Here is a 19,347-nt window from a genome sequence, read left to right on the forward strand (position 1 = left end):
TGCATCTCCTTTTCTTTTCTTTTCAATCCAAACAATGCCAATTTCTTTTATAGCAGATAACTTATGTTTGAATGCTTGCATAAAAACCACTTCAACTTTAATTACAAGACTTAAGTTTGAATGAAGTGCATTAGTTTAGTTAATCTTACCTACCTAGTGAATAGAGATGAACCCATCACAAAATATCTAGCAGCATTTCAAATTTCAAGGAAACATCCAGTGAGAGCTGATTATAAAAATTTGTTAAAAAATGTCCATTTCTCTATGGAACACCCTTCACTTTTCTTCTAATTTGACATACAAAAAATCAAATGTTAAATTTATAGTGAATGAAAGTGCACAAATAATTAAACTCAATAGTATACAGTTGATAAGTTTTGATGGTGATGGTGACTGACTAAGAAGCTTTAACAAGCCACATTGTGATCACCTAAGCTGGGGAGAGAGCAGTGCATAATGTCTTGTATGCATTTACACACACTTTGAATTTTTCTTCAGCCATTGCCTGATATAATAATATCAATAGAGGTAAAGTGTAAATATAAAGTATGAGAGAAAAGGATGATAAAAATAATGCAATAGCAAAACCATTTGGTTGTTCATTTTCATAAATATGGTAGATGGTATGATCCCAATTTCACAGTAATTGCATCAACTTTTGTGCTTGCAAATTATTCATTAAGAGATCCGTTGGTTTAGTGGTGTAAGACCTCACTAGATCCCCATATAGGCCAAAATGTTAAAAGTTCGATTCCTGTGAGCGACATTTATTAGGAGTAACAATCATACACTCCGAAAGGTATTAGTTCATTACCCATAAAGTGAGGGGATACTATTGGTTATACAAAGAAAATTATTCATCAAGAGGGTATGTGCAAATGGTAGTCCAAGATGCTTCACCCCTTACCCCCAATCCCATGAGGATAGTTTGCACTTTGCAGCCATTAATTCGAGTTTTGAGTGGCTTGCTACCAACCTAACATATTCTGTAGCATTTGGAAAGCTGACAGAACATAAGGGAACAGAGTTTCTTTCTTTGCTTCCACCTTCTTGGTGGAAGCAAAATATCCCACTTTTTAACATGTTCTGTTCTGTCTATAAAATAGGTGAAACATAGAACAAAACTCATTTTGTTCTGTCCTGTTCAGGCACGTCTACCAAACTTATCATATCTAACAGTTCTTCTCTTCCAATTCTAAGTTTTGAAAATGTATTTAAGAGGTAGATAGGCAAAAAATAATAATCTCAAACTCACCTGGGAAGGGCCTTGATGCTTATCCGGGTGCCATTTTAAAGCTGATAACCGGAAACTACAACACACAAAAACCAGTTGTCAGGAGTTTGTAATGTGTATAATCTCTTTCATGTCTGCTACAAGAATTTGTACCAATTAGGAACCCTAAGGCACTTACGCATTTTTAACATCTTCAATTTTTAATGGGCCTGTTGGAGGCAGACCAAGAATAGTTCTATCAAAACTTGATCCTACACAACATGACTCATCATCAGATTCAATGTCACTTGCACTTTTCCACTTGTTTTTCCTGCTTGAATGCTGTTTCCATTCAAAACCGGATGTCGAATGTTCGGAAGAAGGTCCCTTCATATTGTTAAAGGACCAGGTATACCACCTGTTACCAAATGTTGCATGGAAGACTTGCTCAGGATGACCATCGATTTCCTCAGCGAAACTTTCTCTTCTGATTTTTCCTGAACACATTCAACGATTAATGTTTACAAAAGTAAACAAATGTTAATTTTAAGAAACATTTGGTCAGACAAGGAAATCCAAGATGGCATAACAAAACATCTAAATCTACCCTCAGATTACCTGCTAGCTCCAATGTACAAAGAATAAGTTGTAATGGCTAAAGTGTATTCAAACATAAAATTATAGCTGTAAAGCTATATATATTACTAGAAGTGTACATGTTCCTTACTTCCAGAATATCCATTAAAATTATTTGAGTTAAATACATATATTTCCCGAGACTTGAAATATTACAAATGTAACTCAAAATGAGGTATATTACAAAGATAAATCTTTGATTAAGAAACCAAGGGAGACCTTTTCATATTAAAACTTAAAACAAGCAGTTCTAGTAATTTCTCCCATTGCCAAGGGTATTTTTAATGTATCAAAATGTCAAGGGACATATATGCATTTCCCTAAATAATTTGCTACCAGGCCCTCAACTTATATTCTGAAATAGAAATCATAACATATACAGACATGTGATAGGGGATGTGTGAGTTATGAAGAAAAAAGAACACCCAAACTATATATAAGAACTAAAAAAGAACTCACTTTTAGCTTTCTTTTGTGGCTTTCCACCAAACCGCTGACCAGACTTTGGTCGACTCTTATTTGAATGATCATCGTGATCTCCATACCAGTTGGAGTTTCCTTCAAATTTCCATTTTGTTTCTTTGTCCTAGTAGAAAGTACATAACAAAACATTACCATTGCAAGTTGTTGACAGTTAGCAACTCTAATGCATACAAATAGAACCCAATGTGAGATATTAAGTACAAGCAAAAACATAATTCAATTGTCCGAAAAAGGATGAGTAATATCGGATCTTTAGGTGAAGTAGAGTTCATTAGCAACTCTGTGTTTGCCAGAGGGAGAGTCTAATAATAATTATTCATTAGCCACTTCTTATGCCTCATCGGGTTGAGAGGTCTTTCTGTATATCTAAATAAATCCTAATTCATTGATGAACTATACTCAGCATGTTAGGATAGAATGATTTGGGTCCCTAACACAACTTATAGTTGTTTTGTATGTTTAAACTGGAATTACCAGTTAAAAATTCGTGTCTAACATAGTAACATATCCTGGAGGCAAAGGGGTAAGATATTTTTTGATTTCCCAGAGTACCTTTCTGCAGGATCAGATAGAGACTAATCTTCCAGGATAGGAAAGGCGCTTAAGCGGGGACCTTACCCATAGTGTTTTTTAATATGCATGAACCTAAGGATCATACTCAGGACCTTATGCTTAAGTGAGCCAAAGAGTATGATATATATCCAAGTAGTGCACTTTTTCTACTTATTCTTTTCATATTTTCTCATCCTACATGCTACACCCATTATTTATGGGCGATGTTGACCAATTCATTAAAAAAGTCCCATTAAATAGTGTAATTTTCTTCTTCAAAAGCAGCAAGTTCTTGTACTTCTAGTCCACCTTTCTTTAATCCACAAACAATGTAGACGGTATTAAAAGCACAAAATGACGAATATAAAAATAGTCAAGATTTTAGAAAGCATACCACAAATGGAGATTTAGAGGATCCACTATTGTACAGGAGACTTTTGAGAGCTTTCTTTGCATCAGCACGCTTTTGACGTACAACATATTTGAAATGATTCTGAAGTTCACATTTTCAGCATCAATGAAGCAATCATGTCAATTATTACATGCACATCAAACAAGTGGGGTTTTCTCCCATAATAGATGTATAATGAGCATAGAAGACAACTATATCAGTCCTACACCTAAACCGCGCGCTAAACAAATTTCTAGCTAAATTTCTTGTGAATCCATCCCTGGTCACTAGTATAGTAAACATGTCACTAAAGAAAGCCAATGCATGTTAAAAAATAATCGGACTTGAGAAATGAGAAATCGATAGAACCTGACATACGAGTTCATTAGAGTTATACTTCTATGAACACTATTCATTTAATTGCTTAGTGGTCATTAAGACAGTAAGAGATAGCCGGTGAGAATGTTATAAGTTTTATAGGACGTATTTTCTTTTAAATGCTGTAAACCATTGGCTTGTTCAGACTTCATATATGTTCATATTAGCAAATTCTATGAAAACTTAGCACAATCACACCTGCTATGTGCCACTGTCTTAATAACCACTAAGAAAATAAACTAATACTACTTGTAAGTGGATTTTGAGAATAATTCACCATAGTGGAGCTGGAAGCACAGAACAAAATACCTTAGATGGTTGTTGAGCTTCTCCTATATCCTGTAAGGAAAAAATATTACAAATTTTCAAACATCCTAGCTGGTAAAGAGTAAGACGATATATGTAAAAACAAGTTCTAGTAATGTAATTAACAGAAGGGTAAAAGGAAATTACAAGAGTTGAGGGGATTACAGAAGATAAGCTTCTCAATAGTAACTCATACAAGAAGAAATGAGAAGATAAACAACGCAAGCTGAAAAATTGATAGTTTACCAGACAACCTTAAAAATACAACCAATATTCCTAGTGGCAAGTAATCTTTCCTCTCAAATTTTGGTCTCAAATGCTAAAATAATTCCCCATAGACAAATGTAGTAGTTTATTTATCATCCAAAGTGCAAAACATAAAATATGTATAATCAGTGTTTTAAATTGTACTCCGCAATAACAACGTCGCAGTTTTGAGAGTCACCACAACTGCATGGCAGCCAAAAATATAACCGCATTTTACAGAAATTTTGTGCAATTGTGGTAAACATGACTGCGACTGCAGCTTAAAACACTGTTTGTAATAATTAAACAGCCTAATGCCACTGTATGAGTCCAACAAGCAATATAATTATGCAAACTGAATTTCTAAGTCATAAAATTACTCCCATTTTGTCACTTCTGTAATCATGTAATTTTAGTTACACTGCTATCTAATTATATACTATCATGTAATTAAAAAAAATATTTGGCTCTCATGGTAAATGTCTCCAAAGTTACACTTATGCATCAAAATAAACTTTGTTTTAACTCCACAATTACACTGGTACCTCTATAACTCACCCTATTTTCCTCAAATTCAAAACATTGAAATCAAAAGCAGAAACAGAAAAAATAAACAACGACAAAAAAAACTATCAGTGCACGATACTCCCACTTAGTAGTAGGTACGGGAGGTATACGCAGCCTTAACCTCTGGAGAGCGGAGACTGTTTGCAGAAAAATAAACAAGAACAATAAAAATAATAAAGAACAAAAAAACTCACAGGGTTGTTCCATTTGCTTTTCCATTTATCACAGGAAGAGGGAGTAGAATGAAATGCAGAGAAATGGGTAGATGATTGAATCATACAAGTCTTGATAGAAAACAAGTTTCGCCATCGAGATGATATTTGCATATCTAAGTCTTTTTATGAGTCCAAAGTTGAAGAAACATGTAGACAACGGTGTGTTTTAAAGGAACAATTTGAGTGGAAGACTTAGATTTCGTGGAATTTGAGGTAATAAATAAAGTTATGCCGAATTTGTCTCCATACCCTTCTTCTCCCTTTCTGGTTCTACTCCATTGTAGTAGGATTGGGAGTTGGGCTTTTAAGATTAACGGGCCTCACTTCTATACACCGTGCGCCTCACTTCTATACACCGTGGGCCTCACTTCTAAATAGTATGGATTCAATAAAGCCCCAAAGAATCCAAATGAATTTTTTTGGATTAATCAAAATTATCTCATCTAAAACTAACTTTCTTTTGATAGATGTGACTATCTTTAAATAATAGGGAATAAAATATATTTTTATATCGAAACATAACTTATCTCATTAAATTCACATAGTGTTTGACATGTGTCTTGTTTTTTCTTTAATATATATTTTAAAATAAAGACTTCTTGAATGAAGAGAAATAAGACACATGTCAAACATTCTATAAATTCAAGGAGGTAAATTATTTCCTGATATGAGTAGATATTTTATTTTCTTTCAAGAATCTAATATAACATTTTGATTATTTTAAAATTTTAATATAACCTTATACTACTAGACTAGCCTTATTTGTAGGATGAATGTAAATGTACTGAGAAAAGGAGATGAGAGACACTTTTTGAACCCATTTTATTAATTTGGATCCTAATTTTTTTTCTTCAATATATCAGAAGTATCATTTACTCTTTCTATTCTCTCTTCCTATTCTCCAAAACCCCATAACTCATACTTTCCCAAACCCCATAACCACAAACTCCATAATTTCTCAACATGATACCATACTCTCACTTATATTTTTCATCAAAGTGCGATCCTCATAATCTCAAACCATATATCATCATCTCAATCCTCATAACTTCAAACATGTTTTTGATGTTAGATTTATTTTTCATTAATTACATGTTACCTTTGACTAACTCCTGTTGAAAGTAAAAAAAACCATTTCCATCACGGGTTAGTCAAAAATATATTTTTTAAATGTTGATTCTACAAAGTTCTCGGAACAAATATTACATTTAGACAAACTACTATTGGAAAGTATATATATATATATTTAAAAAATAACATTTATGTTGGAATGCTTGAAATATGTTATTGTATTAGTTTCACATTGTTTAATATTGAAATAGAGTAGAGTAACCAATGTTATATATTGGACTCAAGTCCCTTGTTTAAATGTGCATCAAATATAAATACCAAATAGAAACACCCTATGGGCAGGTGGATCAATGAGTGTGCTAGAGTTTGTAATCTTTATTCTCTAATAATATCTTGGTAGCTGCTAAGCGCTCCCGAGAACGTGGGCACAATTGGCCGAACCCCATTGGGCAGGTGGGTCAATGGCTCTTAACCCGAACGTTAGATAATGGCTAAAGAGGGTGAATGCGTGATAGCTAGACAAGGTGCGTAAAGGTAATGACAAAGATAAAGTAGATGAGTTGAAGGAGAATGAAACATGATAGAACTATGGTGTGGGCAATGTATGTGTTGATCCAGAATTCCATAAGTTCATGTATTGAGTTATGATCAAGGTTGAGATAGGGACTCATGTGTTGAGTTTGACCTAGAGACAAATGCTCACAATATCTCTCTAGATGTTGAGAGAATGTTCTCATTTGAGATGAGAAGTGAAATATTCTAATGGCGTGTCTAAGATGTTATAGTGAAGGATGTTAATTGTTAGCAGATCTACAAAAGCACAGAGGCGGTGATTGACTTTGACGTAGGATGTAACATGAGCATTGACTTTGATACAAGTTGTAATATGAGCATTGGTAGAGACGTAGGGGGTGTGACATTAGCATTGGCTTGGACGCAAGGATGTGAAACAAACATTAGTTAGCATTGATGCAAGGTGTATGTTGTGGATATACTCCTTATAGTGGAGTATGATAGTTCTTTTGAATTATGATTGTCGGAGTAGACAATGGTGGTAACGCTTGAGGCTTTCCAAGGAAGCTCCAAGGTTCAGTTTAACTGAGTATTGAAGAGGACGATTGTTGGTGAACTTTCGTGTAGAGGTTCGAATATGTCGAAAGACTTCCTAACACTAGGTGGCTAGGCGGCGTGTTCCATTTGATAGCGTACGGGAAATTGCACTACAAGTCTGGAGAGCTAGGCTCTTGGTAACATCATCAATGATACTCAGAAGGTCTATGATATATGGAAGCATTTAAAGAGGAATAGACTATTAAATATTGGCTTAAAAGAAAAAGAGAATGATGTGGTCAAGTAAAATGAGTGGCTATAGTGGAACCTTTTTTGTAGCCAATGAGAAGAAGAGGTTGTGGTGAAACATCTTTGTTTTTGGCCATACAATCCTCAAGGCTTTGGCTATAAATAGGAATGCTGTAAGACACACCAATATTCTAGCCTTAGTGCATATTCTCTCTTCTTCTCTTGTTCTAATATTGTGAGGAATATTTTAGTGTTTAAGATATACTTGAGTGAGAGTGATATTGGGTGTACTTGGGTTTTGGGAAGTGAGTGAAACACTTGAGTGAACTTGTAATTCTCTTTTATCATAATGATAATACCATTGTCGCTCTTCAACCGTGGACGTAGGCAAATTTTCGTTAATTTCTCGGTGTCATTTTCTCTATGTGTCTTCCGCATCAAGATAGACATTGAACAAGGTCAAATTATATATTCGCTAAGGTGGAGATTATTGTGGAGATTTTCTAAGGAATGAGATATTCGTCTATTTCAGTCAAGGTGAAGATTATTGCGGTGCTTGAAATATGTTATTGTATTTGTCACACATTGTCTAGTATTGAAATAGAGTAGAGTAACCAATGTTATATATTGGACTCAAGTTCCTTATTATAATATGCACCAGATATAAACATCAAATATAACACCCCATGGGCAGGTGGGTGAAAAATGTGTTGGTTGGATAAGGTATGTAAAAGGTACTGCACGAGGATAAATCAGATGACTTGAAAGAGAAAGGCATATGACGTAACCATGGTGGGAGCGATATATATGTTATCTAGAATCCCTGAAACATATATATGGAAGGAGAAGGACAAAGACTCATATGTTAAGTTTGACCCAGAAACAAACTACTATCGAAAGTATGTATATATATATATATTTAAAAAATAACATTTCAACAAACTAGTGTTGAAATGTATAAATTTTTAAATAATGTCCCAACATGTTCGTGTGGAAATCAATTAATAGCAAATGCTATGTATGAAATTGTTCTATGCTACACTTAAATGTGAGTGACTCTATATTTTTTTAATTAAATCCAAATCTTTTATGTGTTATGATGTTTGGACGCAATCTTTTGTTTTTTTTAATAATAATAATAGGCTCCATAATGGTGAAATAGTTTTCTTTCACTTCCATTTAACTTCCATTTAATTTCCCATCCTTTTGTTATATCAAAGAAAATGGCACAACTTCTTCAAATAAATCAAAGAATAAGTAAAAGAAGAATACCCGAAAAAAACATACGAACACTTGAATGAAAATAATACTTGGTGCTCTCTTTTATTGATTGAATTACTTGATTACATATATAGTCAAGGAAAAATACCATAAGGCAGAAACATAAAACAAACTAGAAGAAAACTAACTAACAAACTTAACTAATTAACTATCATGACTAACACATTTAACCCATGTGTAAATAGCCTAAACTATTCCAATAATCTGAATTGCTTGTACTACACGTAACAACTTTGTTGCTCCTGGGCTTCATCCAATTTGAGTGAATGCTGAAGGAACCCGAATGCGAATGCTTGGGACAGATTATTAGGCTTGTAAGTTTGCAGTGGAGACGGCAATTGTTTGGTTCATTCAGGCTGCATATTCTACTCTTGTTCATTACTTGCATACAAGCATGATCAAAGTGAGATATGTTAATGTTATGCTTATGCCCTGTCCTAGCCTGAGCACCATCTTCATTTGGTGCTGCTGTTTTGTCTAGCATAGAACTAGCTTGCTTGGGTAGCAAGTTAGTTTGTTTATGCATATAGTTGGCAGAAGACCGTAGAGAATAGAGCATTTGTAGGAGTTTTTATTAACCTTATTTGGCAACAAGACCTATGGGTATTGCTTGTACAACTGCTTGGGTATTGTTTGTTTCCTTTTCTTAACATGACATGGGTGTTTCAACTCAATTTACAAATTTCTATTTGATTAGATTGTCTGCTCAATTGGGATTGTACTTTTAACCAATTACAATGCTACCAAGGAGTGATTACAAACTTCAATTTTTTATTACCAACACAGATTGCAAAAAATATTAATGCTATTAGCCCATTACAAAGTTAGCAAAAAGTGTTTGGTATAAATGTAAGTAAAAATGTATTATATATTCAGGAAAAAAATATATGTAATGACAACATATGAGTTTTATATATTATTACTGTATCATCGATCATTTATATTTAATCACTATTAATTTAAAAAAAATAATAATACAAAAGAATGATTGGTAATTCTTTAATTGTTTTATATTTTTACATTAACCTTATGTTACATAATAAAGAACCTGATTACAATTTAAATCTGATCTTTAGTACATCTCGCCGGTCTTAAATAGTGATGAATTTGTCGGCAATATATATATTCTTTTCTTCTCTTAATTATATTTTCTGATTTAGCAAAAAAACCAAAATCACATCCCCAACTAATTCATGTGTAAGAATTGCTATTTCTCTCTAGGCTGGTGCACGTTCTAAGTCTATCGAGGCTTTAGGCATTTGCTCCCTGCTCTTTCCCCATAACACGCTGTACAGTCCTAAAATCAATGCAATCCCACCTAAAATGCTGATTAAACATGAAAGTGCAAACTATAAATTAATTTGTAATATAAAAAAAAAACTAATATTTAATATTTAATGGAAGCTAGTTCAATTTCTAGGAGAATAGGGAGACTTAGAAAATTAGAGGAGAATGATAAAGAAAAACTTAGAAATTAATGTTGTATCGATGAACATGATTATGATTAGTATTGACAATTAGAGCTATTCTGTCTATGCCCATGCAATGTCTATCTAAATTAAGATGGACATGAATATGTTCGTTTTTAAATAAGGCATGAAATATCATCCATTATCCGTCTTAAATATGGGCAGGGTGAGCATGTGGACTGACCTAAATAAAATAATAAAATATATATACAAATATATGTAGAATCATATAAATGGAACAATACATATAAAATATAAATGCATGTATATAATATAAAATATACATTGTACGTAATTCATATAGATATATAATATAAAAATACAAATGTCAATATATAATAAGAAAATGAGAGTACTTTATCACATTTGTTATCCAAATTCATATAACAAATAGAATATATTTTCTCACATTTGACAAACTACATATACATTTAAATATTTGATGTTTAACAATGTCATGTGCTCCCCATTTTGCCTATTTGAAATATTTATGGGCGAATATAGCATGTTGAACGAACATTTTAGGATGAATGAACACATTTTTCATGCCATACTTGCTCAATAAGTGCGAGCTGGCCCCATAAATTTTGCTTAAACCGTCAACAATAATTATGGTAATGTACCATAGTATTGTGTGATCAATGTAACCAACTCTACTCACTTAAGAGGATAAAGACTTAATTGTTATTGTAGTGCAAGTGTGAGTGGTGCATGTGTTTTTTTTAATTGCATCTCGATGTAAATCATGTAATGTCATGATTAAAATTTAAAATAATAAAATTAGTAACATAGATCAAACTACATTGTAATCCTTTATCAAAACATATAAATTGATAAAGTATTATATTTTAAACATTCTTTTAATCATTTCATATGTGATTTTTCCTAACTAATCTCTATTTAAATATTCCTAATAACAACAAAACAACTAAAATTTCAAACATTTATTCGTGAAAATAAGTTACCTTCCCAATCTTATTGTGACGCCCAAGACAAGTGCAGAGGAGAAGATTGTCATAATCAAAGCCATTGGCGTTGACATGGCTAGAAACACAGGTCCTTTCTTCTCTATAACCCATGTTTGTAAATAATACGTGAGACCAGTCACCACAATCCCCTGTCAACACAAATTGAATGCAATCAGGTAGAATTTATAGAGTACAACACTGACAATCAAGGTTTTAGATATGTGTCCTCCACCGCAATTGGGACTAGAAATTGGCCTCATATCATCTATAATTGTGGCAGAGTATTCTTATAATAGTCTAAAATAGAGATGAATGAAAACCAAATCTGCGAGTATCCGTCCGAACTCAACTCGAATTTAATAGTAGGGATAATTCGATGTTATTGAATTTGAGTCTGTGTTTGGGTTTTACCCAATTCAATTTTCGAGTTTGAGTTCAAGTTTGGTATATTTAATACTTATCTTGAACACACTCTGAAGTCAATTAATATATAAAATTAGAAAATTAGACATAATATATATATATATATAGAAATAAATACATGTTTTGGGCGGGTTCTTGTCGAGTTACCTGAAACCCGACAGGTTTGAAGATGATAACATTGTTTTCAATTTCATTTAATTCAGTTTTGAGTTCGGATTTTGGATTTCGCATTTGGAGTTGGATAAGCACAAATTCGACACCAACCCGCCCCGTTGCCATTCCCCGGTCCACAACATTATGATTTATGTGTATAATGGTAACCACTATTTAAAATAAATCTAATTGATAAGTGATTTATCAGATGTATGCTTATAATACTTATGTAAACTTCAGCAATTTAGTTATGAAGAGTGTGAGAATTACACAATATAATACGGCAAGAAGCCTGACATTCCCACACAACTTCCATTGCTCCATGTCCCTTTCAACAGCAATTGCAATCACAAAAGACTGAATTGAGCTTAAAAAGCACTGTATAGTTGTGAAGAGCAGCTTTGAAGGGTAAACTTTTATAACATAAGACTGGATAAACAAAAGAAGAAAAAAACTTAATTAGATAAAATCAATTAATGAAGGTAATGAAAAAAATTAAGATTATTACCTGAAGCACAAGCCAAAGGCCAAAAAAGCTGTTAGATAAGAGCACTAGTAAACAACCCTTTATCCATGTACTAGATGATTCATGAGTTTGAAGTTGGTTGCTTTCATGGTATGAAAGATGATAATGGCTTAAAAATTCTAAAGGAGGACCTTTGTAAAGTGCAAGGGTTGTTACACCAGCCACACAAGCCACAATCCCTACCAACTTTGCAATCCCAGCAGAAGTGCTTATTTTAAAAATTTCAATCCTGAAATATAATACTTTCACGTGAATTAATGATATAAAAGAATGTCACAGTTAAAGTTAACTCATTTTAAAAGTTTTGACAACTAAAATAAGTAATATATATATATATATATATATATATCGTTAAGGGGGAAGTCTAGCTAATCATTTATATGACAACCAAAGAAAGAAATGTGCTCTCCTCCCAAGTAACAAAAAGGAAAACGCACTTCAACCATGCCCGAGCATGTCTTGTTATTAAACTAATTAACCATCCACTAGGTTTAGATCATCTTAAATAATAGCTAGATCTATTGATATTTCATATCAATTAAAATATGTTATTTAATTAAATAGATAATTCATAAAAATATAAATATATTACTTAGTATAATTTAATTGAATAAAAATAGAGATATATGAAATTTTTAGGAATAAATGATATTTCTTCGTAGGTAGAGATAATGAGAGATAAAAACAAGTTTTGAAGGATCAATAATATGATAAATATAGACTCTCCTGAAAATTATTTTTAAAATTTTCCTCACCTAAATAACTATAGTGGTCAGTTAAATTAATCAAGATGTTAAGCATTTCTTTTCAAGAAACAAAAAAAAAAAAGATCTTAAGCAACTACATTGTCTTGATTTTTTCCGTGAGCCACGTCTTACTTGGGCCTGTTCAACCCACTTCGATAAAATTATTACTTTGTCTTCAATATGACATTAATCATATCACATCTTAATCAAGATCCTATTGTTAAGAATTATTACTTTGTCTTAAATATGACATTAATCAAATCACATCTTTCAATAACTTCCTTGCTTCTTTTATTTACTTCTTATTTTTTTAGAGAAAAAAATTTATTTACTGAAAATGTATTTTTTTTTAAACTATCGTTACTTCATTCATCATTCATACTTAATTATTGTTGACTTCAAAATAAATATAATATAAACAATAGTAAATGATGTACATACTAAATATAAATATATACACCGACAATGCATGAAAATTACATTCTATTTTTTATACCTAAACTTAATTCATTATCATGATTAATTTTGACGTGATCAAAATCACATAATAAACACTACACTACCCTCTTCAATAAACTTCTATCAAGATAGGCTTCAAAAAGATATTTTTTTAAAATTTTATTTTCCAAAGTACCTTTCTTCTTGATATAACAAATATTTCTCCTAATAGTTCTTCGATTCAGATTTGAGTTCAGGAACATGAAGCAATTGAATAAAATACAAAACAATCATTTTGTACAATACCTGAGTAGGAGCGCCAAGAGGAAGGTGATAACCGGAAGTGAGTTTGTGGCAGCAGCAGCCAAAGTGGGAGAGGTGTAAATAAGACCAATACCATATATGTCCAAACTCAAAGTAATACTGCAATTTAAGAACATAGATAAAATTTTAATGAATGAATGTGAAAAACAAAACATTAATGTTCCAATACATCATTGCCATAGTTTAGTAACAACGTGTTCATTAAATAATATAATAATTAATGTAACGTATCTAATAAAATTTGAACCTATTTCCACCATTATTGTTAATCATTGACAAGTTAAATAAGAACATTTGATATTTGGTCATACATACCCAAAGAATGAAAGGAAGAAAATCTTGCAGAAAGTTAGGAATGACAAAGACGGTGCAGTTTTCCTGTAACCACGAATAGCTTTCAATAATTAAAACACTTAATTAGAAAAAAAGATTAAAAAAGTATTGATATAGAAATTATTTACACATACCATTCAAAGAAGAAAGCAAAAGGGAGAAGAAAGAGGGTTGCTATAGCCTGTCGATAAAAGACGAAGATGAAATTATTCATGCCATGATCGAATGCAGCTTTTGAGAGAAGAAACATAGCAGCATATATGGCTTGTATGATAAACACAACCACATAGGGCTTCTTTCCTTTCATTGTGAACTTGCTTTTTAACTTCTCCTTGCTTTGAGTATGAGGTGTTTGAGTGTGAGATGCTTCAAGAGTATACGCAAGTATATATAGAGAAGTTTGAGTAGGAATGAAAATCACCCCTCTCATTTAGTGTTTCCATCCCATTAAAAATGTTATTTCAGAAAAGTTATATGATAGTGAATACTTGCTAGCCGTTTACTAATTTTCAAATTTAATTATATATATTTTAAAATAATCAATATATAAAAAATAATTATTATTTGGATAATTTATATATGTGTGATAACTTTGTAATTATAGTTAAACCACTAAAACTTATTAGGAATTAATAGTAAAATAGATATATAATTTAAATGTTTTATAAATATATTTATGAATATGTAAATACCTACTTGAATGATATTCATCTCTATTAATACATTATTATGAGTATAATATCTATATATTATTAATGTAAAGTTTTATAAACAATTAATAAATTATTCACTATTTATTTGTATTATTTTTTGAATAACCAATGATGATAAAATATAAATGACAAATGATGCAATAATAATGTGTAAAAATTATACACTCATACATTTTTTTCCCTTAATTGTTATTATGGATATTGGTTACATGTATTTGGGTACCCATGCCTTTAAGAAGTAAAAACAACCAGGACAAATGGACAATATGGCATCAAGTGAACGAGAAAGACATTTGCTCTTGTATATGTGTGGCGAAGATTATAAGCTGCTTTATTACATAGGGACCACCTACCCTTCAACGTGTGGGCGGTGGCTCCTTTCTTTGGAATCCCCTTCAATTTATTAATTCATGGTTCTTGACCCTACCAAATAGGGGAAGTTCTTTGTTCTATCCTCTCTCTCAAAATGTTATTATTCTTTTGTCTCAAGTTAATCAAATCCTATAAAAAGAATATAAAAAAAATTGTTTTTTGTTTTCATGATTTTTCTTTTTAAGTATATAATAATTTTCAATTAGATTTAGATATTATGAGACATAAAAAATGTAATAAGTGATCTCTTTTCCTTTGTTCTTTAATCATGTGCCTTTATTTTTGTTTTTTATAATTTCACATATTAAAGTTGTTAGTTGATTTCAGTTTGTTAGTTGTAATATTGTTTTCGTTAATCGGTTAAGAGTTTAATTAATCGATTAACTAGTTAGTTATTACTTAGACATTGTAGTATGTAAATGATGATTTCCTTATTCCTTGTAGCTCAATTCAATATAGAAAATTTTCATTTTCTCATTCATGATTCATTTCTCATTCCTTCTCGTTTATCAAAAATATCTCTTTTATCCATGACTCCTACCATTTTAACATGGTATCAGAGCAATGTAATTATCTACTTCAATCTTCTTCTTTTATGCAACAACCTTTCTTCTGCTTTTTTGCTCATTCCCTTCATAACCTTTCTTCCGCTGCAGCAAGTCGTGCTTCAAGAATTTGGCGCATCTCATCAAGAATTGCAAGAAACTCGTCCCTCTCCTCATATGTGTGTTTGTTGTTAAGAAGATGCTGACAAATTTGATGATATGTACTCAAGATCTAAAAGTCTCTGATGAAGATTAGCTATGGCATGGCCATAAGCATGTGTTTCAACTTAATATATTGCCTATTCAGATAATCCACAGAACACTCAATTTGATGCTACCATTTCAGTACGCTTAGAGAAGCTTCAAAGAACTCAAGTTTTGCAAATGGTCTCATACAAAGAAATTTGGAATTGAGCCTAAGTACCGGAAGAACAATAAAGCAAGAACAAAAGGCTATGTTACCTTCAAGATATACTCATCACATTGCTAGAGCCTAGAACAATGTGTATTATATATATATATATATATAAGTTTTTGATGCGTTTTTCATTAAAGATGAATATTGATGTGTATTCCTTATTCCTTTTACAAGAATATAGACAACTAAATCGGCTAGTCATTACTGACATAACACAATTGATGGCATTGAAATTATTAATTGTTGGGAAAGTCATAAAATACATTATTCCTTCATTCAAGAAGATTGATAGCTTCTTAAAATTTTGGAAGATTGGAATACTTGAAAGACAACAAAAACGTGGCAAATGATTATTTGGCGTAGTATGAGCATATCAAAACATTTGCAGTTACTACATTGGTTTATGGTATGATAATTGTACTCCATAAAATGCTTAAAAACATGAAAGTGGTGGTGCTAAGCTGTTGGCGTTGAAGTTTGTTGAAACAATTATTCATCTTCACACACCTTATCCTAATGGTTCTGTGAATTTTCTTATCACACATATTGCACATTTTTTCTTATTCTTTATTATTAACCCTCCAATTATCTTTCTATTTTCTACTCTATTTTATTTACCCCTCTCTCATTAAACACACAACATTATCGTGTGTACTTTTTTCCTCATTGAAGCAACATATAAGGATTGGTTTGCTTATGTCAAAAATATGGTTAAGCATTGAATGAAATTGCTTATGTCAAATGGTGGTTAAGCGTCAGTATTACTTCACGTTCAGACTTCAAGACTGAGAGACGAAGATTCGCTCACCAACAAGAGGAGGTTAGAGTATGTGTGGTGTTCAACGCAATCATTTCAAGCTTGGAATGCTTGACACATTCCAACTTGAGGGAGATGTTAAAGTTGTTAGTTGATTTAGTTTGTTAGTTGTAATATTGTTTTCATTAATCGATTAAGAGTTTAATTAATTAACTAGTTATTTATTAGTTATGCATTGTAATACATAAATGGCGATTCCCGTATTCATTGTCACTCAATTCAATATAGAAAGTTTCCATTTTCTCATTCATGATTCATTTCTCATTCCTTCTAGTTCATCAAGAAGATCTCTTTTATCCATAGCTCCTACCATTTTAATATCACACTTGCGTTAATTAGTTAAAGTTCTTTTAACACTCTCTACTTGACTAAATGTTTTTTTTATAGCATTTAGCCTTATACATTTAACTCTTTATTATTGAGTTGATTTCATCATAGACTAGCTAAGATTGTGTTAGGCATAAGTGGGTAAAAAATTGGGTGAAGGATGAAATTAAGTGATAAGGTAACTATTTAAATGGGAATATTTGGTAAATTTGGCCGATAAGTTTGTAAGGTAACTAATTGCATGAATGATTATACTTATTTATAAAATATTTACACCACTCATGCATTCTTATATTTATTTATTCACTTATACATTAAAGAATATAATTAATGCATAAAAAATATAACTCAAACTTTTATTCCTTCATTCAATTACTTATTCATGCATTTGAAATAGAAAAAAAATAAAAATACATCATTCAAAAATTCATTGACTTATACTTTCATATATTCATTAAAAAAAGAGTTAATTACACTGACACCCCCTGAGTTTTAGTGAAATTACACAAACCACCCCTTACTTTTCTACACCTACACAAACCTCCTCTAGTTTTTATACTTTCATTACACTGATCACCTCTGCATGAGAAATAAGTGTAATTTTTTAAACAAAAAATGTGATAAATGCAATTAAGTTAAACAAAACATAGTATATTGTGGAGACAAGTCCAAATAATATATGAGTCGTACCTCTTTATTATTTTTGGTTATAAAATGCATCAACAATTCTAAAGAGATATTGTTTAAATTGCTCTTATAACGAACCAAAAATAATAAAGAGGTATCGACTCATATATTATTTGGACTTGTCTCCACAATATACTATGTTTTGTTTAACTTAATTGCATTTATCACATTTTTTGTTTAAAAAATTACACTTATTTCTCATGCAGGGGTGATCAATGTAATGAAAGTATAAAAATTAGGGAGCCTGTGTAGGTGTAGAAAAGTGATGGGTGGTTTGTGTAATTTCGCTAAAACTCAGGGGGTGTCGGTTTAATTTACTCTTAAAAAAATAAAAAATAAAATACTCATACATTCATTCATATATTTAAAAATAAAAATTTACTCATTCATTTAGTTATCTACACAAAAATATTAAAACATATCATTCGTACATATACCACTAATTCATCAATTCATCAAAAATAAAAATAAAAATAAATCATTTATTCATTACATTTTATGCATTATTATATTATATATTTTAATCCATTATATCATTTCATTAACTATTGTTAATATCCCCATCCATTATCATAAAAAGGCAAAAATAATCATTCATCTTCTTATATATCATAGTCTTCATACATTCAAAATCATATACATAATAAATTACATTTTCTAAGGCCTTGTTTTGGAGTGGGGTTTTGGAGGGGAAGGGAAGAAAAATGATGAATTTGGAAAGCCTTCCCCTTGTTTGAGAGTTGGATCAAGGAGAGAGGAAGTTTTTGGAGGGTTTCTAAAAAAAAGAGGAGGGTAAATCCTCTCCCTTGTTTGAGAGTATAAAATTTAGATGAATGAAGGTAAACTAATGATAATGTAAGAATATTTTTTCATTTTCCATTAAAAATGTAATTAACAATGAGAAATGGACAATAATATGTAATTATATATTATTACTAAACATATTTAGTTATTTTGACATTTTATCTCCAAAAATAGACATATGGAGGGTTTAAAAAATAGACATATTTAGTTAATTGGGGGAACTTTAAAAATAGACATATGGAGGGTTTTGGAGGGTTTAATCCCTCCAAAAACTTCCTCTCTCCTTGATCCAACTCCCAAACAAGGACAAGGCTTTCCAAAGCCATCTCTTTCCTTCCCTTCCCCTCCAAAACCACACTCCCAAACAAGGCCTAAGAGTCTTATGCACTAAAAAAATTGTTTGCACTCCTTAGTTGCATCTCATGTATTTTCATGCATCATATATAAAAATTTACATTCTCACATCATTCATACATCCCAACATAAATCAAATGCATAGTCATACACATCCCTTGCATTTCATGCATCACTTTGAGTTATAGGTTACATTTCAATCAAATTAACATGATAAAAATAATAATAAAGAAATATGTTCACTCAATGCATACTACACATCACTAAAAATCATTTTTCTACATGCATTTCA

General features: G+C 31.4%; 2 protein-coding genes across 2 annotated transcripts; both read right to left on the reverse strand.

The window, feature by feature from the left end:
* Positions 170-5,291, reverse strand: LOC109343415. Its single transcript, XM_019581686.1, has 8 exons — positions 4,967-5,291; positions 3,963-3,992; positions 3,279-3,377; positions 2,309-2,435; positions 1,413-1,710; positions 1,256-1,310; positions 403-505; positions 170-370 (listed from the first exon to the last, which is right to left on the reverse strand). Exons 1-7 carry the CDS (start codon positions 5,096-5,098, stop codon positions 431-433), a joined length of 816 nt encoding a protein of 271 aa, XP_019437231.1. The 5' UTR covers positions 5,099-5,291; the 3' UTR covers positions 170-370; positions 403-430.
* On the reverse strand, positions 9,711-14,395 carry LOC109343416 (WAT1-related protein At5g64700-like). Its single transcript, XM_019581687.1, has 7 exons — positions 14,153-14,395; positions 14,001-14,063; positions 13,668-13,784; positions 12,160-12,406; positions 11,922-12,080; positions 11,073-11,224; positions 9,711-9,964 (listed from the first exon to the last, which is right to left on the reverse strand). Exons 1-7 carry the CDS (start codon positions 14,323-14,325, stop codon positions 9,856-9,858), a joined length of 1,020 nt encoding a protein of 339 aa, XP_019437232.1. The 5' UTR covers positions 14,326-14,395; the 3' UTR covers positions 9,711-9,855.

Source organism: Lupinus angustifolius, chromosome LG03, assembly GCF_001865875.1.
Source record: "Lupinus angustifolius cultivar Tanjil chromosome LG03, LupAngTanjil_v1.0, whole genome shotgun sequence".
NCBI classification, from domain to species: Eukaryota; Viridiplantae; Streptophyta; class Magnoliopsida; order Fabales; family Fabaceae; genus Lupinus; species Lupinus angustifolius.